The 22,051-nt window shown below is 44.8% G+C and overlaps 1 protein-coding gene across 1 annotated transcript in view; it reads left to right on the top strand.

The window, feature by feature from the left end:
* Positions 1–22,051, top strand: part of Hr39 (Nuclear hormone receptor FTZ-F1 beta) — a 135,722-nt gene that overhangs the window by 34,451 nt on the left and 79,220 nt on the right. The window contains exons 4-6 of the mRNA XM_070530115.1: positions 3,063–3,246; positions 8,723–8,934; positions 15,567–15,786. Of these exons, the coding sequence (XP_070386216.1) occupies positions 3,063–3,246; positions 8,723–8,934; positions 15,567–15,786 (616 nt within the window). The remainder of the gene's footprint in view (positions 1–3,062; positions 3,247–8,722; positions 8,935–15,566; positions 15,787–22,051) is intronic.

Genomic DNA, 22,051 nt, shown 5'->3' with positions numbered 1-22,051 from the left:
GAAAGCTCGTTAATTCGAACTTCAATAACTCGAATTTATGGATAATTCGAACTGTACGATTTGGTCCGGCCAAGCTCCACAGAAGTCTATGTATAAAAAAGTCTGTTAATTCGAACGCGAGAAGGTTCCCTCACGGATAATTCGAGCTACGCTCGCCTGGCACACGGCCAGAGAAACGCGCCTACTGCCTACACACAAGGCTGTATTGCCTCGGAAACGGAGAGAACGGCGAGAGAAGGCAAAATCGGAAAAAAATCTAACCGACGCGTGGTCAGCCAGAAGGCAGCGGCGGCTGCCGCCTCTCCGTTCTACGTAACCTCCGAGACTTCTTGCCCGTTGCGAATCTCAGAGGCTTTGCAAATCTTGTACAGCTGCTAATGTTGTGCGGAGATGGCACGGCAAGCGCCAAAACACAGCGAATCAAGTACGTCGCAGCTGCGCTTGCAATCAAGAACCAACTGATCAGGGCCTTCGCCACCTTCACTTGTTCAGTGTCTTTGTCTCGGCAGTCTTCATCGGTTGTGCACCTCTATTTTCAGCTTAGGAGGTATCGGCCGTTGCGATTGATTGTGATGGTGTTAAGCCTCGGCTAACGTTCGTTTCGGTGGACATCGGTGGTGTGGCACAGTCGGACCCAGAGCTTCGACTTGAAGATGGCGTGTGCCCGCGGCGCACGCCATCACTTTCTGACACGCCAAATTTCTGACATGCCCTATTGCTTCCAAATCGCAGTGTACTGTTGCTCTCCTTCACTTTCGTTAGTTCGAACTTTCGTTAACTCGAACTGGAGTGGCTTCCCCTTGCAGTTCGAGTTAATGAGCTTTTACTGTAGTGCAAACAATCACAAGGGCATTTATTGCACCTTTCATAGATCAATGCCTGCTAGCCGAGTTGCTATCCACAAAACATGCCGATGGGCGCGCGACAAATCTAGAAGTCCGACTCACCACGACCGGAAGCGAGCGAATGTGTTTGCCCCATGCTGGATCCCAATGCCTGGTCGTTCGTGTGTTCGGTCACGCCAACGGTGGTGCGTTCGAAGGCGGCCACACGAGGCGGTCTCGCAGAAGCATGGGTCGGCGCGCACGCGGGTGACGTCCCCGCCGTGCGCCGACCCGCCGGGAAAGAGGGTCGCTGCACGTGCGGCACGGCACGTCCGTCCCGCTTGCTGTCTCGAACCCAAAGAGAGCAAGCGCCTTCCTTTCGGCGCCCAAGTAACCTCGCGGCGTTAGCAGCGCAACACTCGCGCCATCTCTCGCACTGCGCTTCAACCACTTCGACCGCGCGGGCGTCACGCAGGCCACGCGGCGAAGCGGGAGTACAGGAGACGCGCTATGCGGGAAAAACATCAGGGGAGGCGTGAGGGTCGCGCATCCCCACAATATACAGTCTCCCGCAGATATTTAGTGGCTATTTTTTGGATACTCTTTTATTCTGACCTACTAGCTATTGCCTCATAGAACCAATACATATGCCAACTAAAATTTCAGCAGCGGTTCTGTCAATATTTCATGAAAAAGTTCATGGTCATCTCCATTTGTCTGTGACACAGGCCATTCTTTTTGTGACATTACTATATGAGTTTGCCTGTTCAGAGTCCCTACAGAATGACGTATGGTATGTTTTTCTTCTAACACAAATTTAATTTTAGTATTTTGCACCCATATTTAGTATGTTCTGTCTTTGAGTGAAGACTTCTCATTTGTTAAGGTTGGCAGGTCTGTATATCTGTTCACACTGTCGGAAAGCAGCCTTTTAAGTGGTCAAAAATATTATTGTAGTTAGCCTTAAAGATAGTTGCAGGTTGTAATATGGAAGTTTTGGAGAACATGTTAAATGGCCATCCAAAGTCAAGAAGAGGGCCGACAGATAGAGTAGCACACTGTGGACAAAAATCGCCAGTAATTTTAGCAGCTAGTAACTCACCTATCAAGTGAATTCATGTGGCCAGGAAAGCATTTGCAACACATATTGAAATAGAGGGAGAGAGAAATTAGTTTGATATATCTATAAAATATTTCAGCATGGTTCTTGAAGAGGCAGCTGTTCAGTGAAAAAGATATTTTTTTGTTTTCATAGAGCTTAAACAATAACTCTTATATTTAGCTTCCTGCTCTGTGCCACAAAGGCTGCTGAAAACATCATTCACGTCTGATGTGATCATTGTGCTCTCTCGGCAGATCTCGTGACAGGCACCTGGATAAGGCACCAGGTACAGGTAGCATCCCATTAGTCTGCACTTTGTCTACAACAGGGCATACACCTCAGAGCATAGCAGATATTTGTATAGCCTTGAAGATTGTTGTTATAGAAGAAAAAGAAACTGCAGTTATGAGGACTTGCATTATATCTGTTTACCACAAGGTCTGGGGGTGGTAGAGTTCGATATGTCCATTTTACATCCGGCCCCGTTCGAAATAAAAAATTAAAACTGCTTGCGATTTTCCAGGTGATATAGCAAGTGTTCTATATACGCAATAATTCGATAAATCGAGGTTTGACTGTGTGTACTACCTGCATTTTTGTTTTGCCTTGTGTGAGTAATTGCAAGTGATGTTGGTCAAGTTTTAAAAGTGCTCTGCAGCACCACTTACCAATGCAGCTTTTTTCTTTACTTAGCCCAAGGAACCTCTCCTTTTTGCCTTTGCAAGATCCTACGTAGATCAGGCTTGGGGCAGCATGTGTGATGCTTGGCGATACTCAGCCAGTTGTGCACAACCATCTATAATGTTTTTCCCGACTTCTATCGTTTTCTCTAATTTGCCATAGAAAATACTCTTCTCAACTCTTCAAACCTCACAGTGGGGGTGCTTCATAATCAATATCTTAATGTTCCCCGTGGCACCATAGAGACAATGGTAAGCTATGAAAGACAAAAAATGTAGAAAGCTATGAGCAGGAATGTTGTAGAGCCTCTTTGATGTACGTATCTGTTGTTTGTTTTTTCTTTTCTTCATCCTAAGTCTTCAACAATGGCTCATCTAGCAGAAAAGTTTGCCTAAGTGCCTCAGGCACAAATTTGTTTAGTATTTCTTTTTTCTTATTCATACTCTCATTCCTAGGGCAATGGCACAAGCGACAAGTGCATTTCTCGTGTGAACCTGCCAGACAAGAGCTCTTCCAACCATGTGATCACATACGTGGCACCTGTCTCGCCTGCACCGTCCACACCTTACGGCAGTGTCACACCGACAGTTGTCCCTGCTTTCCCTGAGCGGCAGCAACACACCCACAACAGCTCCTTTGGTATGTAGTATTTGTATAACTCTTTGTCCACTGTTCCCTTTGTATAGTTGTTCCTTAGGCTTCTGTTACATTTTCTTTTTTTTTTTTAAGTCAAGCTTCCTTGGCCTACCCACTCGAGGATTTGGCATGGCTGCTGCTGCCGGTGGGTCGGTTGGTATCTCACAGGATATATTTGCGATGCACAGTAAACCCTTGTTAATTCAAACTCTAATATCTCGAAATTTCTTTCCCGCTTTGGTTTCAACCCACTTGTGCTTCGCCTCTTTTGCACCGGCCTCTGGATATCTTGAAATCTCGACTTCAAAAATAGCAGAAAGAGGCAATGGGGTAGAATCGGCAGTCTTGCGCTTGGTTTTTACCTGGCGGCAGCTTGCTAGCCAAGCCAGACACCGTGCCGGGCCATGCTCTCCATTTGTCTTTCCCCCTTCCTTTTATCTATCACCACTCATGTGCGCTTATTTGGCTGCTCGCAGCCACTTTATTACAGCCTCATGGCAAAGTCGAGTCTTTCTTTGCTCCTGTCATTTAGAATGCTGTCCTTGCTACATCAATGCGATCACAGCGGCATGTATTAATCCTGATCTTGGGCAAGATGATCGGCACTTTTGAGCAGGCGCAATCAGCCCACGCGCTGTGCCCAAAAAAAGCCTGCCTGCATGCCCACAGCATTTGACCCAGCTTGCAGCTTGATAAGGATAATTGCTTCATGCTCGTGCTATGGTGAGGTATAAATGGCATGTCAGTAGTGGGCATCTGCTAAAGACTTGACAGTTGTGCTCTTTTGCAGTTTCGGTTTTCGAGGATAAATTGTCCGGAATTTATCAAGATGCAGAAAGTAGCAGCTTCAGCTTTCTGGATGTCTGAAAATGTTACTCTCGGATGACTGGCTTCAAATATATCCTTAGGATTAATTGCCTGGTCTCTGTGCCAAGCATGCTGTCTTGGCACAGTGTCAGTAACGCCGTTGCCTGTAGACGCTGACGTGTCCGGTGCTAATGCATGCTAAAATGACAGAAAATATCACTAGGGGTATTTTACAAAGGCTCCATGTGGTCTGTGCGTGGCCGGAGGGTTTCTAATTTTGTGATTTCGCTTTCTTGAAACTCTGCTTATCTCGAAATTATTTACGGTTTTCACAGCTTTGAGTTTTAATGGGCCTACTGCATATATAGAACCTTACGTGTGTGCCAGATGCAAGCTTCAGCAAACGAGATTATACTACCCCTGTATAGTACTGACTAATCATGTAGTGCAGGGGAGCACACCTTCCTGCATAATCAATCAAGGAATTGTGACATAAAACCTGTGCATATTATTTTGCTCATAGGCATCTCTAAAGCGCACCAATCAAGTTCTTTTTCTTTTTTTTCAAGTTTCAAGTTCTGTATTGATCACATGATGATATGTACATTGGGTATGGTATAAAGGTGCGGCCCTATAGCTCTCGTAGGAGTTGTGAAGGAGGCCGCTATGTTATTTGCTGTTATACAAATGCTAGAGTGGGTGAGAAAAAAGAACAATGTGTGAGACGCTGCAAATATGGTGCATACTCATTGAGCAAGTGACGCGAGCATAAAAGAGCGAAGGTTAGTTTTGTTGCTGATAAATAGCTGTTGTGCTGTTAGACCTGTTGGTAATTTATTCCAGAGCTGCGATACAGCATGCCAGAATGTAAATGAATCATATTTTGATAATTTTGATATTTGGTATTTTGATAATAAATTTTTACAAAATGACATAGTATAATTTTGTGTATGATTTTGTAAAACAAAACAAGAATGTGTTAATCAATGCAGTGTTTCACGGGTAGCATATTAAATAGTGGGTACACGAATGTGATTGAGTCCGATCTTTTTAGGAAGAGAATAGCCCGAAGAGCTGTATTTTGTGCTGCAATAATTGGCAATAAAGTGGTGGGGTACTCAAGTTCATATATGGTAATAGCATGCGTAATATGCCAGCGTATAAAACTGACATAAGGAGTGCAGAGTGTGTTTGAAGGAAAAATTTAACATAGTTTATACAGTATTGAGATTTTCTTAAATGTAGATGGTTAGTGTAGTTTCATAGATATGTTTATGCCACTTTAGTTGACTGTCGAGGTAGACGCCTGAAAATTTCATCTCATTAACTCTTTGCAAAGGAGAGTTGTTGAAGCTTAATGATTTAGTGTTTATTAGTCAAATGTAATTTACAGCAAAAACTATATAGTTACTTTTCTTTGTGTTTGAAGCCAGTTAGTTTCAGCAGAACATTATTGCCTTTTTGTCGGAAAAAAAAATTCGGAAGACGCTTAAGCTTTGCGTTTAAGAGTGGAACGCGATAGCATTCAAAGATCCCTGGAAACGCTTGCTGCGAACGCTATGCACGAAGGTGTGCTTTGTCGCGCATCCCCACAAAGTAGATACACTTGTATACACAAAGTAGATACAATTAAGTATACAACTAATGAGTTGTATACTTGATTACCATTTCACTATAGCTTCGGTTGACATGGATTCCAACATGTGGAATGGATCTGCATTGTTTTCCATTTTGTTGAACTTTAAAAATGGTTCATCTCATTATCCTCAGCATTTCGATGTTCACTACAGGATTAAGCCACCCTCAGAAAAGCGGATTATATCTGCTTTTCTGCTTGTTTTTTTATGGACCACTTAGTGTGTTACCAATGTCTAAACATAGGCCAAGATAGCGTTTTTGCCAAATTCAGGCTCCTATATTAGAGCCTGTGCGCAGCACAGAGGCAAAAATAAAATTTTAGAGGATAGTATGTTTTAGGCAAAGTTCTTTAAAAGTAATCTCAGGATTTTTTTCCTGACTGTTCTTTGTGAAAAATTTCCCTAAAATGCTGTAATTTGCGCATTTTCACCTCGGTATTAGGAGTAGAAAGCATAACATTATTTTTTAAACTGTTCTATAATCAAAGAACAAAGTTCAGACAATGCATAAATGCAAATTTTGAAAGAATGCTCAAAACGGTCGATCTTTGGCGAACTTGTTTTTCGCACATGGTTTTCCACCATTTTGTGAAATTCAAATGGACCTCACGTGCCCAAAAATTAATTTCTGCTCGAAATATTTTGTGAAAATACTGTACAAGTAACGCTTACATATGTAAGAAAAATTTTTTTTCAGAGAAATGATATTGCTCAAGCACCACGGTTCGAACAGTTGGCGTGGAATGATTAATATATACATACATATGGGGTACTTAGAAGATGATGCACTTACGAAAACATCTTTGTTTTCCCAATGTTTAGCTAGGTGTCTGGCCTTCAAATTAAATTACTATAAGTTATAATCATACTTAATTTTGTTGTTTTACGAGCCACAACCATGATACGGTTACTCAAGCCATGCAGTAGTGGAGGAGACCGGATTTATTTAGACCAGCTGGGGATCATTTTAACGCGAATGGCTTTCTTCGGCTCTTTCAGCCGTGCCTGGCAAACTTAGCTGGGCATGGCTAAGTTTGCCTTGCCTAGGAGAAATGTAGGGGCTGGCGTCAACTGATAAACTGGACGTAGGCTTGTTTCTTCCTGAAATGGTCCATTCAACTGGCAAAACACCAGACGTGAGTGATGCCGAGATTTGTACATACCTTACATGCCACAGAGAGAAAGAAAGAGGGATTGCAGAGAGGGAGAGGCTATTTTCTGGAACCCTTCAATGATTCTAGTACACTGTACCTTTGAGAAAGCAGGACTCAGTGCCATTAGGGAAGGTGACATACATAAGGATAGGTATTGGTGTACATGCCTAGGTGGTTGGGGTAAAGTGGGAGCAAGTTGTGTGATCCCACATGCCTCCATGGTTGTGCATGAACAAATACAGTGACCATGCACACTCACTGTATCCATATGGCTTGTGGGTACAATGACGTATCCTGCCAGCTTCCTGGCATGCACTCATGATGTACCTTGCAAATGACCGAAGTAAATTGTGCTAGTAGCTCTACTGCACCCTCCTTTCTGGCCGTTGTTCAGGTGTCAGTCATCGCAGATGCGGCAGCAGAATTCTGCTCTTCCTTTCTTTCTTCCAACAAACACTAAAATTAGTTTTTCTAGGATCAGAACCAGTGTCAACATGTAGGTGTGCTGTTTTTCTCTTTTTCTTTTTTGTGTGCGATGGTGTTTATTTTTTATTTATTTTTTTAATTCAGGAAGGGAGGGAGGTAGCAGAAATATAATTTTCTCTGGGGAGGATGGACGGGTGGGGCTAGCCGGAAGCTTCCTAGTTGATGTAGTTAATGTAGTTGACACCTATAGCTTCCGCTTCCTGTACACAGCGTACATTAGGAAGGTCTCCCCCTCTCCCAAAACCTGCTGGCAAGCGTTTGTCATATCGACGCAAAGCTTCACATGCAGGTAGGTGCTTTGGGGCACGATGAACAGAGCTTGAAAAAGTTAGCGCTCTGTCGTAGAGGCTGCTGTGAACATGTGAGCCAAGTATTACTGCACTGCATGCAGCAGGGAATTTACAATCTCATGTGAAAAATGTCGAAAGATTGCTTGCTCTCGCTTCCGCAATACCGACACGCAGTGTCATTAAAAGCAGCTGGACCTATCATTGCTATTCGCTGATTTTGTGAGCGCGAGAGCATTCTCAGTAATAAATAATTTCTAATTTTGAGGGAAATATGTGAAAGAAATATATGTCTGCAAGTAAAAAAAGAGAGAAATCATGTCATCTTTGCTCTGCATGTAGCTGCATCAGCTGCACTAGCTGCGTGTGACCTCTGAGATGCCAGTGCCATGCTCCGTAGATAGCGTAGTCAACTGCGGATGCCACGGGTGCCACGATGAGCCCTTTTGCTGCCGCAACACACAAATTTTTGCTGAAGTTTTGCCTTCTTGACTTCGCTCTGTAGCTTCCAGCGCACTAGCAGAGATGATGGAAGAGAAAGCCGGGTATCAGTGCGATAACTGCACTTGTAGCTGAAGAATTCAAAAAATTTTTTGTGGCATGAGATTTGTAAGGTGATGCCCTTTAATAGCGATGCCATTCTATGATTAGTTAAAAAAATGTTTCAGGGCTCCTCTAAGGGAGAAAGGTAAGTTTCACACAAGTTTCCCTCCTTTTGTCAATCGTCAACTTACTGTGGGGCAGCTTACTGTCACTTTTGTGAAACCTTTTAACAGTGCTTAAACTTACCCATTGGTAAAACATTTTGTTTAAGCCTTTCTAGATTTTTAAGTAACTGCTATTGAAAAGAAGGCATTTATTGATTCACGCGTTGCAATTCGATGGTTGAATGGTGGTCCATTTCACCTTTTTTGCCTAGCCATTAAAATGCAAGGGTTATCGGCTAACAGTGATGGATGTGTATATGTTAGAATTTTCTTTGAAGACAACACATGTTCGGTGGGTACCCGTTTAAGAACAACCGCTTTAACGAGGCATGTAGGTATGTTATTTGTTTCTTCACTTGTCCTGCTGAAAGGCTCATTTGTGCATGAAATCACTGGTGCAGGGGAAGGACGACTGGGTGGTGGTGGTGCATTCCAGCCACCACCCTTTGGGGAGAGCCCACGCCCCACCAGCTCTTCGAGTTCACGGTCATCGTACTCGCCTAGCCAGAGCCCACTGCTTGGGGGCAGCAGAGGACCCCTGGGACTGCCTCCACGCCACGGGGCTGCCTCCTCTGATGGCTCCCTCTATTCACCCACAAGCAGCCCTCTGCAGGTGGAGTGTGGCTTCCTTTCAGAGGCCTCGATTAAAACATTTGTTTTCTTCTTTGTTAATTCTTTTAACAAAATGTTTTTGTAATAAGTAACTTTTCAGACACCTCTGAAACTATTGTGGTTTTCTGTTGCTACAAAAAAAAGAAAAGAGAGGTGATGTTTGTTGATTAATAAATAAATGCTTGGTGCATCATCTCTAACTCTTTGTCTGGGTCTTGGCATTCATCAGTGTCTTGGTGCTGTATGAGGTAGGCCCAGTGAGTCCAGTGGTCCAGTGAAGTCTGGGCACATTGTGACATGTCTCAAGGCTGCATGTTCTGAATCACCTCTCTGTGCAACTGCTGTACATTCAGAGGAACAAAATAGCCCTTGTGAAATTTGATTAAGCATTCCAAGTAGAGTTAGGGAGTACATTGAAAATGAGCCCTTTGTCAGATTGCCTGTGGAGACAACTTCAGCCTCGAAATTGGGGCAATTTGCTAATGGGGAGGGTGGAACGAAAAGAAAAAAAAAATTGCTTTACAGTTGAACCTACTTATAATGATGTTCAGGTGCCATGAAAATTCCATTGTTGTAACCAGCTCGCGTGAAAAAAATCAAAATAGGGGGATGGCAGAGCAGTTGTGAGAAAACTAGAATGGCGGGGAGGCCAGTTCTCCTCCTTACCACTTTCCTTCATTCGGCTGCTGATCGTGTTCATTCATTGAACTGTTTGTCTCTGCTTCCTGCATGCTCCGATCGTGTGTAACAAGCCACAACTGTCAGCATTCAAGAATGGCACTGCTAAACAACCGCAAAGAGGGGACATGGGCGGCAAGTGACATGCGAGCTTCGCCGAGGTACCGCTTTGGTGGCCCCTAAAGGGGCCTTTCAAAAAATGTGAGAAAGTTGCCGTGGCAGCCTGTCAGCTTGAGAAATCCAGAAGAAACACTGGAGCAAGATCGCCACAAGCATCTCGCCATGTACTTCTCACTGGCTTGCACGAGAAGACCCCATGTCCGTCAGCCTTGCTTGCTTTACTCGAAGCTTGCCAACATCCTTCTCCAAGGCATCTAGGTGCTTCACGTAGTGGAGTGGAAGGTCCTCCATGAAAACAAAGCCCCGGGGGGACTGAATCATCTGCAAGGCCTCCTGCGAGGACAACGTTGAGGCACCCTGCCCTACTGTGTCATCTCTGCCGCGCGCCGTCTTTGTTGCCGTCGCTATTCGATGCATGCATGTTCGTAACGATCGCCTCATCGGTTTGAAGCACTTCATTTCCAAATCTGTAGCAGTGCGCTCTTCTCACCAGCAACATCATGCATTGCCGATATTAGTAGGTGGATAATCCATCTTCCGCTCAATGGCTGCCAATACAGTTATTATACGTCTCGGGACTTGTGCTATGACTGGAGGTGACTGGAGTGCATGTGTATAATTAAAGGGGCCCTGAAACACTTTTTGGACTAATAATATAATGGCTGCGCTATTAAATGACATAGTCTAACAAATTTCATGCCGCACAAATTTTTCGTATCCTTCAACTATAAGTGGAGTTGCCATACCGATACCCAAATTTCTGTCTCCTTTCGTCTCCGCTTGCGTGCTGGAAGTTACACGGGGCAGAAGCCACGAGGTCTCAGCTCCGGCTAAATGTTGATTGTCGCGGCAGTGAAAGGGCTTGTCAACACACCACTGCAAGGTTTCTGAAATAGTTGAAGCAATTAGCTAGATTATCTCAGCAATTAGAGCAAGATTGGCCACAAGAATGTTGATGTCATTGCAAAACGTCATGATCTCTACATTTCTGTCAGAACTTTGACATGTTCCATAAGGAACAATTGAATTTTTCTTTTTCGCTGTTTGACAAACTAGAAGGAGTTATGCCAACAAAGTGGTTGCTCTTAGGAGGCACTCAAGTAAAGAAGTCGCAGTTTTGCCCAAAAGATGAAGCATCAGTTGCGATAGCAAATTAATGGACAGCTATGTGAAGTAAGGATAGTATCTTTATCGGCCGTATAAACTTGTGAACATAGGCATACTAACTAAATTAACAAGCATAGTGTACGTCACGCATGCACAAGCAAACATGAACACATCTCTCTCAATGACTGTGGAAATTCGCTGTCAAAACGCTGTAGTGAGGAAACACAGCAGCAACAGCGAGCAAATTGACCTTCGTGCTGCCACTCGCATCAACATGAACTAAGCTGCGAAAACACAGCGCAGCGCAGAATCTGTACCTGTCACAGATGGCTTTCAAGATACAGCAGTGCGGCTGGGCATGCACGGTCGTCTGGGCCACCGGAGTAGGACGCGCCTCCCTCCCTACCATCCCCCTGAACCCTTGACGGACGATGGCGCACCTCCACCATGGCGCACTTCTACCATTGCGTGCGCGAGATTTAGCCGTGATCACCAACTAACCCTTGCACTTTTTCACTCGCACAAACAGCATATAGCAAACAGCGGCAATTTTATCGCCCTTGGACTTTATATGGAACCTCACGGTGACACTGATGGCAGAAATGCGCCACGAGTGTCTATATAATTTCTGTCGCAATAAAAGACATCACATTAAGTGTATACTGTCGTCGGAAAGTGTGGGCTCTAGCAGGTTATCTATCCAACCCAAGTATGGACTTGGCCTTCTTGAATTATTTTCTGTTCTAACTTGTGAAGAAAAAATATATATATCTCTGGGTACAGCAGGTCCCACATAGTGCAAGCATAATAAAGCCATGTGCTTTTGTTTTGTAGGCCAAATGAAAAAAAAAAAAGTTTTCTTTTCCTTGATACGTATAGATAGCCCTTTCTAACTTGGGCGCCACCAAGCTAGAATGTGTGGCCGGCTGAAGCGGCGCTTGGCTGTGTGAGAAAAGCCCTTCGCCGAGCTGCACTATGGTGTTCTTGTGTGTCTATGAACGAGGCCTGTGTGTGCAAGCATCTAGGACAGAATTACGTTGACGAGGTCATATTTCAAATTTGATAGTGAAAGACCGTTGTATGACTTGAACAGCATGACTTGCTCTCAGGAACGGAGGAAGCCCAAAAACAGTGAAGAAGAAACTAAGAATTGGCACGAATCAGATGTATGCGTTGAGACAAAGCAGGCAATATCATTACTAATATGGATGAGATAGTTCAAGTGGCTGAGGAGTTCTATAGAGATCTATACAGTACCAGTGGCACCCACGACGATAATGGAAGAGAAAATAGTCTAGAGGAATTTGAAATCCCAAAGGTAACGCCGGAAGAAGTAAAGAAAGCCTTGGGAGATATGCAAAGGGGGAAGGCAGCTGGGGAGGTTCAGGTAACAGCAGATTTGTTGAAGGATGGTGGGCAGATTGTTCTAGCGAAACTGGCCACCCTGTATACGCAATGCCTCATGACCTCGAGCGTACCGGAATCTTGGAAGAACGCTAACATAATCCTAATCCATAAGAAAGGGCACGCCAAAGGCTTGAAAAATTATAGACCGATCAGCTTACTGTGCGTTGCCTACAAACTATTTACTAAGGTAATTGCAAATAGAATCAGGAACACCTTAGACTTCTGTCAAGCAAAGGACCAGGCAGGATTCCGTAAAGGCTACTCAACAATAGATTATATTCAGATTATTCATCACAGTATTATTATTATTATTATCATCATCATCATCATCAATCAGGTGATAGAGAAATGTACGGAATATAACCAACCCTTATATATAGCTTTCATTGATCACGAGAAAGCGTTTGATTCTGTCGAAACCTCAGCAGTCATGGAGGCATTACAGAATCAGGGTGTAGACGAGCCGTATGTAAAAATACTGAAAGATATCTGTAGCGGCTCCACAGCCACCGTAGTCCTCCATAAAGAAAGCAACAAAATCCCAATAAAGAAAGGCGTCAGGCAGGGAGATACGATCACTCCAATGCTATTCACAGCGTGTTTACAGGAGGTATTCAGAGACCTTGATCGGGAAGAATTGGGGATAAAAGTTAATGGAGAATGCCTTAGTAACTTGCGATTCGCTGATGATATTGCCTTGCTTAGTAACTCAGGGGACCAATTGCAATGCATGCTCACTGACCTGGAGAGGCAAAGCAGAAGAGTGGGTCTAAAAATTAATCTGCAGAAAACTAAAGTAATGTTTAACAGTCTCGGAAGAGAACAGCAATTTACAATAGGCAGCGAGGCACTGGAAGTCGTAAGGGAATACATCTACTTAGGGCAGGTGGTGACGGCAGATCCGGATCATGAGACGGAAATAATCAGAAGAATAAGAATGGGCTGGGGTGCGTTTGGCAGGCATTCTCAGATCATGAACAGCAGGTTGCCATTATCCCTCAAGAGAAAAGTGTATAATAGCTGTGTCTTACCAGTACTCACCTACGGGGCAGAAATCTGGAGGCTTACGAAAAGGGTTCTACTCAAATTGAGGACGACGCAACGAGCTATGGAAAGAATAATGATAGGTGTAACGTTAAGGGATAAGAAAAGAGCAGATTGGGTGAGGGAACAAACGCGAGTTAATGACATCTTAGTTGAAATCAAGAAAATGAAATGGGCATGGGCAGGACATGTAATGAGGAGGGAAGATAACCGATGGTCATTAAGGGTTACGGACTGGATCCCAAGGGAAGGGAAGCATAGCAGGGGCGGCAGAAAGTTAGGTGGGCGGATGAGATTAAGAAGTTTGCAGGGACGGCATGGCCACAATTAGTACATGACCGGGGTTGTTGGAGAAGTATGGGAGAGGCCTTTGCCCTGCAGTGGGCGTAACCAGGCTGATGATGATGATGATGATGATGATGATGTGCGGCGCGTGGAGCTCGCGAGCAAAGCGTGAAGTCACTTCTGTTTTTTCCCCCCAAATACTCTTTTTAACAGAAGCCTTCTCCTCACTCCTTTCGAGGGCTGTATTTCGTCATATAGCATATTCCCATACGGGGCTGCTATTGGCCAATAGCTGACATCAGTGAAGAAGGATGTTTGGATCAGTGCGCTTCTTACTGTTACTGTGTACGTTTATTGACGCAGTTTAATAAACATGCTGAAGTAAACGAAAATATGCTTTTGAATTTCGATAAGAATTACATACTTTCGTGAGAAGCCAACTATCGTCTGCTCACGCTCGGCTGCAGCTGCCCATGTAGCAACTATACTTTGGCCAGACTGCTTATGGCGTCGTAGTCGTCCGGTCTCACTAATTTTGATTAGCTTTGAACGCTCAACTAGCCTTGAACCGTGCGAAACTTAAGGTCAGACTACACGCCCACTTGCCAGGGCCAAGGCACCTAGCCACTCCTGGCTGGATGCCTTGGCAGGCTTTTCTTTGTATTGAACCATTGACAGCACTTCAAAATGTGCAAGTTGTACGTGGCTGCTATCCGCCAGTCAAGCTGGTACAGGAAAAAGCCTCTCTGCACCACTTAGCATGGCCAGACAGGAGCATATGAGCGTGAGCATGCACTCAAGCCCTGTAGTGCACAAAGCAAATGTGGTGCATGCGCAATACAATTGCATGTAGCTGCAGTCTGCTATATAGCATAAATACCACGGCCGCCATAACAAGTCTGCTCGCTGAGTGCACTGTGGCTTGCTGAAGACAACTGCGTTTGCTGTGTTGTAGGTGCCAAAATCAGAAATAGTGGTGCTTACATGAACATCCAAAATCAGATTTGATTTGAACTGTGCGCTATGGTGTTGTTCAGTAGGCAAGGCATTGTGGGCATACCCTGCTCTGCCATAGCCTTTGCTGTGTAGGACATTGAAGAAAGAGCGGGAGCACCGAGAAGGGGATCGTATGTGACCTCCGATTGCCAATAACTCCGCTTCTGCTGAACGCATTGGAATACTTCGTGCGGCAAAGTATTTCCAAAGTAGCCTATTTTGACTTCAAATTCATTTCTCGATTTCAATAAAAAGGGGTTCAGGGCCTCTCTAGAGAGGGGGGGAATGCCTCTAGGTGCAAATTTTAACCCAAAATTTCAATACCCACAAATAGTGACCGCTGTTATCGTGTGGCATGTGTGACTGTGTGATGTCAAGAAGTGCAGCACCACCACTGTGCCATCTGCTCTAACACATTCTCAAACCACATGCGCACATGCTGAGCTGGACTCTTCTTGCTCCACACGCTCTGGCACCCAGCAGCATAGCAAGAGTGTCACTGTTGTATTGTGCCCGCAATTCTTGTGCGATAAAAACAACACAAAGCAGAGAACACTTCTGGAAACTATCTCGGGCTGACTGCAGAGGTGCACATGTGAAAACAAACACCACGTGCATGCTGTTTGCACTGACCACACAGAGCGCACTTTAGTTCATCACCTGTCAATGTTGCCAGACTGCTGTAAAGTCCAAATGCGATGTAAAAAAATTCAAATAAAAATTTTCTACTGCACCAAATGCGCTCAAATTATGCTAGCTTGCTGTGGGACACATACAGTTTCACATGCAATGCATAATTCAAGCTAGAGAATTTGGTATTGTGGCCCCTTTAAAATTTTTCACTATTTGCTGAAATAGAAAACGCATTAGAAGGTTAGGTTTGTGTTTGGTAGGTCAGCGTCACTCACTGTTACATGCCAAGTGCCATTGCACTCATTTTATGCTAACCTTGCGGTGACGGCACCATGTCTAAGCTCATGGCTGTTCTTTTTGCAGGGCCGCCATGTCTCGTTGGTAGAAGCAGTCTACTCTCCCTCTCAGAGTCCAAGCCAAAGCCGGCATCGATTGGCTGATGGCCTCTCCCCCACAGCAGCTCACTTGCGCAATCTTTCAGTGTCCCGTACAAGCACTAGCGCAGTGCCATACACACCAGCAAGCTCAGAGCCTCCTTACCCTTACCTTGTGGTTCAGCCTACACCTGACACTCGATCAACAGGTATGGAACATGCATATTTCAAATTCCAGATCTCAAATTGTTGTTGCCAGTAGTGGTCAGTTCTGTTTCTTCAATTTTAATTACATACATTCTGTGTCCCAATCTTTTGCTGCAAGAATTATACAGGGGTTGTACAACTGTGCCAATTGTGCCAAACTGCTACATTTGCAACTTGCTACACCAAGCTGCAACAAAACTGTAGAAAGGCCTTGAATTGTGCCCAAGCTGCTCCAAAACACTGAGCACGACCACCAAGGGTTCCTGTTCAGGTTAGTTTTAGAGGGAAATGGCAAGTGGGTGGCATGAGCATGTTCAGAGGGGAGCTAGTGGGTGGAGGTAGCAGACGGCGCATGTGCAACCACACGAGTTAGCACCTGGTGGTAAACAAGTTGTGTTGTGCAACCCCTGTGACTGGAAACAGAACCTAAAATAAATTTATGTGGCTCCATAGAAATGGCAACACCTCTCAACAACCAGTGGTGTGAAATGCCCACGAAATATCAAAGATTGACACCATGTATGTACAGCAAGAATTCTCAAAAGTTGAATGTTATTTGAAACAAAAAAAGATGTTTTTGTGTCTACTTCTTTGTTGAGTGTTACTATGGAAATGGCCTTTCATGCAAACCTATTGTCTGTGTTGGTGTAGCTGGCATACATCCTGGCACACTTTCTCTCTCTCTCTCTTATTTGAAGATGTGAATGCTGTAGAGTATTTTATGGAAGCGTTTAGGTGCCGCCATCTTGGGCTGTTAGCGCTGCTGTTTTTTGTCTTTAACAATGAAGTGTGCGTTACTACAGTCGATTCGCAAGCATGAAAATAGTTGTATAAATGCATTCATCGTTTCATGGCCATGTTGCCTCACTTTACGTCTAATAAAACATAGAAATTGTTTGTGTAACAACCCAATATGGCAGTGCCCATGAAGCCTATATAAAATATTCTACAGTCGCCGAGCGATTTTTCCGAATTAAAAAATTTGGACATGCTCGATTATTTGGACTGCTTCGCGGAACCGCCATCCTCCCCATAGATGATAATGTATAACAACTGCCAAAAGTTCGGATACCTTGCAACCGGTCATTTGTTTGAGCCAACTCAAACAAACGTCGATAGCACTTGCCCCCACCGACTCTAAATGGTGCATGGTTCGACTTGCTGAATGCCGTCTTTGCTTTGAGCTGAGCCTTCTTGCTGCCCCACGAGGTGACGCCACTGCAAATCCCCGCTCATCATCATTGTTTCTGCCTGGTTCGGTAGAGTGGCTGCAGCAGTTCTGGTCTCAGCTTAGTAAGCCATGTCAAGGCAATCCAGCAACTGATTTCTTTCTTTCTTTGTGCACGACGCTGTGAGTAGGCCACATTTTTAGTTTGTGCGACTGATGTCGGCGTGGTTGCGCGATGGTGTTTGCTTTGTGTGCTGTGTCGAGGTTGCGGTGTTCAAACGCGGCATATGGAAACATAGCGTCAAGTGTCTAATGGGGCCTACAGTGCCCACGTCGCTGCCGTAACACGCGGAGCTTGTACAAGCAGTGACTGTGCTTTCAGACGCCTATAGTGACCTCACGACCCTCTGCGAAATTCAGGCTTATCTGTTTGCATGTAAACGGAGCAGCATGCAATGGCGCATTCACGATTTCAAGCCTACTGCTGAGCCCGAATAAGTGCATGGAAATAAAGGATTTTTTTTTTTTTCTGAATCTGTTTTTTCGGACACCTGTTTATTCGGACATAACCGCGGTCCCCTTGAGGTCCGAATAAACAGTCGGCAACTGTATATGCATAATTGAACAACTTTTTATACATCTTTCTGCTGCATATCGGCATTAACATTTAGCCCAAGGTTAAAACTTTCTCCGGTACTATTCTATCCTCCTTAGGCTAGAGAAAACTCAGTACAGTAAAAGCTCATTAATTCGGACTTCTAGGGACCGTAAATTATGTCCAAATTAACCGAATGTCCGAATTATCGAGTGGACAACAAAAACAATAAATGCACGACTTTCATCAACAAACGTTTACTGAGCAAAGTAATTGAGAATGCTCGTCTGCTTTCGAGCAGAAACCCGCGCGGATACTATTTTACAAAGTGCTTAGAAGCTCGCATGCTGTCTGGAGTGTCCCAACAAAATTCTTCCAACACAGCGAGGGCCTCCATGGCTTCTTTCACAGTGCGAGGGGGCCGAGGCTGCTCCTCTCGCGGCTCCTCTTCCTCTTCAGAATCTTCGCCGTGCAGCACGTCCCTCACAATTTCTTCTTCGGTAAGCGAGCCGGCTGTAACAACGCCGTCATCAATGCCGACGTAATCAGCGAGTGTCACCGCATCCAGCAGAACTCCTCCAAAATCCTCGAAGTAATTTCCATTGTCATCTAGCGGCACTTCGGCCACTGCATCATCGCCAGGCTCACGCACAACGAAGCCACTGTGTCTAAAACAGTTGGCGACGACGTGCGAGGGCGTGTTGTGCCAAACGTAGGCAAGAATGTTGACCGCGCTCAAAAGATTCACGTCTTACTGCTTGCCCACTTCATGGCACAGGAGCATCCGTTTTAGCACGCGCCTGCGGTATTTGGTCTTGACATACTGAATTATGCCTTCGTCCATCGGTTGGAGGGCCGATGTTGTGTTCGGCGGCAAGAAAACAACTTCTATGTTGTCCAGTCCGGTGACACTGTTATGCGCACTACAATTGTCCAGCACCATTAACACTTTGCGGTTCTTTGCGGAAAACTGTTGGTCTAACTTCTGCATCCAGCCACGAAAAATTTGCGACGTCATCCAGGCCTTTTTATTCGCTCGGTATTCCACCGGAAGAGCAGGCATGTTCTTAAAGCACCGTGGCTTTTGCGCCTTTCCAATGACGACAAGCGGCAAGCGCTGTGTTCCTGTCATGTTGGCAGTTAAAAGAATGGTGACGTGCTCCTTGGATCTTTTGTCACCGATGCACAGATCTCCTTTCATGGTCACAGTTTTGTCTGGCAAAGCCTTAAAGAAAAGTGCTGTTTCATCAGCATTAAATATGTCATTTGGATCGTAGGCGGCGATGTGCTCGAGCAGCTGAGTGTTCTTCCAATTGTTGGCAACGTCTTCGTTGACAGCGCCTCTTTCGCCGCACACAGTCTTAAAAACGAGGCCATGTCGCTCTCTGAAGCGCACACACCACCCTTCCGATGCCTTGAATGCATCGATATGCATCATCAGTGCAAACCTCTCGGCATGCGCCATGATGAGGGGTCCACTCAATGGCAGATTCGCATTACGCGAGTCGACCACTCACCGAAGCAAAGCCTCTTCCAACTCTGGATGAGCTGCTGTTCGCAGATGCTTTCGTGACGCTTGAAACTTCTTGCTTTCGAACACCTGAAGAATCTGTTCATTTTTCACATACGTGCTCAAGGTACTTATTTTCACGTTGTACTTCTTCATGGCTTCTTGTCGAGAGAGTCCATCCTTCAGGGTCCGCAAAATTTCCACCTTGGCAGCCAAGTACTTCGCCTCGTATTTCGGCCGCTTCGCCGGCGTTGCCATCGGCGGAGAATGCAGTGACATGGGCGCACAACAGAAAAGCACCAATAAAGTTCAATAACTGAGCTGCGCTAAATCTAGCCATTCTCGGCAAAACAGCATGCAAGGATATAGCGCACCAACAGCAACAAAGCGACAAAATGGCTCCGTCGATAACGCCGGCACATGCAAAAACAAGGAAAAGCACCCATCCTGCCACAAGTCAAGCCAATTGGATTGGATTGGCCTAGTTTCAGCCACTTGATGTCAATGGCGATGCTGCCTTTGGGCAACAAGGCGTTGGTTTGGGTATCACTTTTGTGCCGCGTTTGCCGTATTTTCGTTTTTGAGCCTCGGTGGTTGCCCTAAATCATCCGAATTATCCGAGGTGGGCTGGAGTCAGTCCGAATTAACGAGAGTTTCGTCCCATAGACTCCTCTATATAATTGTAGGGACCAGGCGCGAAGGTCGAGTTATCGGATTTTCTGAATTAACGGAAGTGGAATTAACAAGCTTTCACATACCTTGTGTTTTGGGAGTCAGTTCTTATTAGCTAGTGGTGTGCAAATATTCGAAACTTGTCAGTATCAGTACCATATTTACTTGCATAATGATCACACACTTTACAAAAAAAATCAATGATGCAAATTCTAGGGTGCAATCATTACCCGGGGTAAACATTCCACAAAAACAAAAAAAAAACTTTTTTTCATGCTGCTTTTGCTGCATGCGGTCAACAAACAGGCAGCTGCCGCTGTAACAGTGCGGGACATCAAAACAAAATGGCGGCCGGCAGAGCAAGTGGGACACACCAAATGGGATTTTTTTTCTTCTTGTGAGTACACTACGTGCATTGAAACAATTTCTTTGGTATCAGTAATGAATAATGTTGTTAATATCGGCAAGTTTGTGGCAATAACGTAGCCATGTCCACTTTGTGGGGAGAGAAACTGAGATGGGAGTGCTCAGTTGCCAGTGACAGAAACACACGGTGGGCATGCTGCAAGAACTGTGGCATTTGTCTTCACTACAATCCTAATACGGCACATTTTTGCTAAGGTTGGTTGAATATCTGAGCCGTATTACAAGTGCCGGCATATGAATAGAGTACACTTCTGATGTATCAGTGTAAACGTGGCTTCTGTCGTTGCCGCTTGTGATTTGTTGCATGCCCACGAGTGCAGACGAGAGGAATCGAAAGGCACCTTTTTTGTTGTTGTTGACCATAACCCATTATAATGCCTACAAATAATAATGCCAAGGCAAGTTTGGTTGTAGATTTTTTTTTCTTGAGGCAGAAAGTGATGAAAGGAATAAAATGGTGCATCTGCTTAAGAATCTGTTTGGTGTGTGCAGACCACTTGGTAAGTCTTGAACAGTCGTTCGCGTAGCATTCGACAGTTGGTAAACACGATCATCATCAGCCAGCTCGGCACTCAACATATTGCTGCGGCAAGTTCGGAGTGCGATCGTTACGTGGGAAAGAAAAAAATCAAAATTTTGACGACGAAATTTAGGGGTTCAATCATTACGCGAGTGCAATCATTGTGTAAGTAAATACGGTGTTTGATTCGATTCAAGAGACGCTTATACTATTCTGGTATTGTGATCCCTGGAAATTGCTGTTGTCAGTTCTCTAAGTCAGCTTCACCGCTGTACAGTCCTGTTATGCAGCGAAGAATAGAAAATGAATTGCTGTAAGGCATATTACCATGCAGTAAAGCATATCAAAAGTAAGAAAATGCACAGTCGTATGGCTGCTGCTGGTGCTTATGGCTACCTAGCACTATCAGCTCAGGTACCCACACTGTGCTGCCTCTTCATGCACCTGGACAATACTAGCCACGAGGTTGAAACCTCTTTCTGCTGCTAACCTGGCTAAGTGCCTAAAAACACTGTTACCAAACTACAAGTTTGACCAAATAGCAGGCTTATCAATGTGTTTAGACCCTCGTTCTAATGTAGTTGAGTACCACCAAGATGCTTCAATGGCAAACTGGATTAAAAAATTCGGAGGACGCTTAAGCTTCGCCTTTAAGAGTGGAACGCGGTAGCATTCAAAGATCCCCGACTGCTTCTCACGCTTCCCAGCAACTGCAGCTTATGTAACTGTAACGCTTACTGAGAAACGCTGGCGGCAAATGCTATGTACAAAGGTGAGCTTTCTGGTAGAAACGCCACCTGTTGTGTGGGCCGCGATGCAGCGGAGGCAAGCGCCATCTGGAGGTGTTGCAAGGAACCAAGCGCACCGCTTTATGACCTTTGAAATTTGCGCGCACTGGCGTGCTCAAATCTCTGAGCCCATGGCCACTCTATCAATGGTAGAAACGCTGGAAAAGGGGTTTGTGTTTTGAGTTTCCGCATAACAGAATTATGTTTTCTCAAATATTCAATTTACAAGTCGACACTATCATGTCTGTATGTTGTGTGTAAGTCGTACTTTACGATTTTTCTGACTTATTTTACATGGAGAAATTCAGTTAGTTAAGCAACTTCCTTGCGCTTCATGGAGAGCCTGTGTGGTTGGGCATGTATGATTCGAAATGATTTTTACCGAAACAACGCTGGACGCCAATGCCGGATTTTCTGCGACATGGGGCCCTTAACGCTATCACATTAAAACCTGGCTTTATGTGAAGCAAGCAAATTTTCAAAACCAAAAAACCCAGATATGTCCCCAACATCAAAAGCTTCTGTAAACCTCTCTCCTTCCACATCAGCACTCTGAAAACACTTTGATAAGCTCATCAACCAGCTCCA

Source organism: Dermacentor albipictus, chromosome 1 (assembly GCF_038994185.2).
Source record: "Dermacentor albipictus isolate Rhodes 1998 colony chromosome 1, USDA_Dalb.pri_finalv2, whole genome shotgun sequence".
NCBI classification, from domain to species: domain Eukaryota; kingdom Metazoa; phylum Arthropoda; class Arachnida; order Ixodida; family Ixodidae; genus Dermacentor; species Dermacentor albipictus.
Note: the sequence above shows the minus strand (reverse complement) of the source record. Positions and strands in the feature narration are given on the sequence as shown.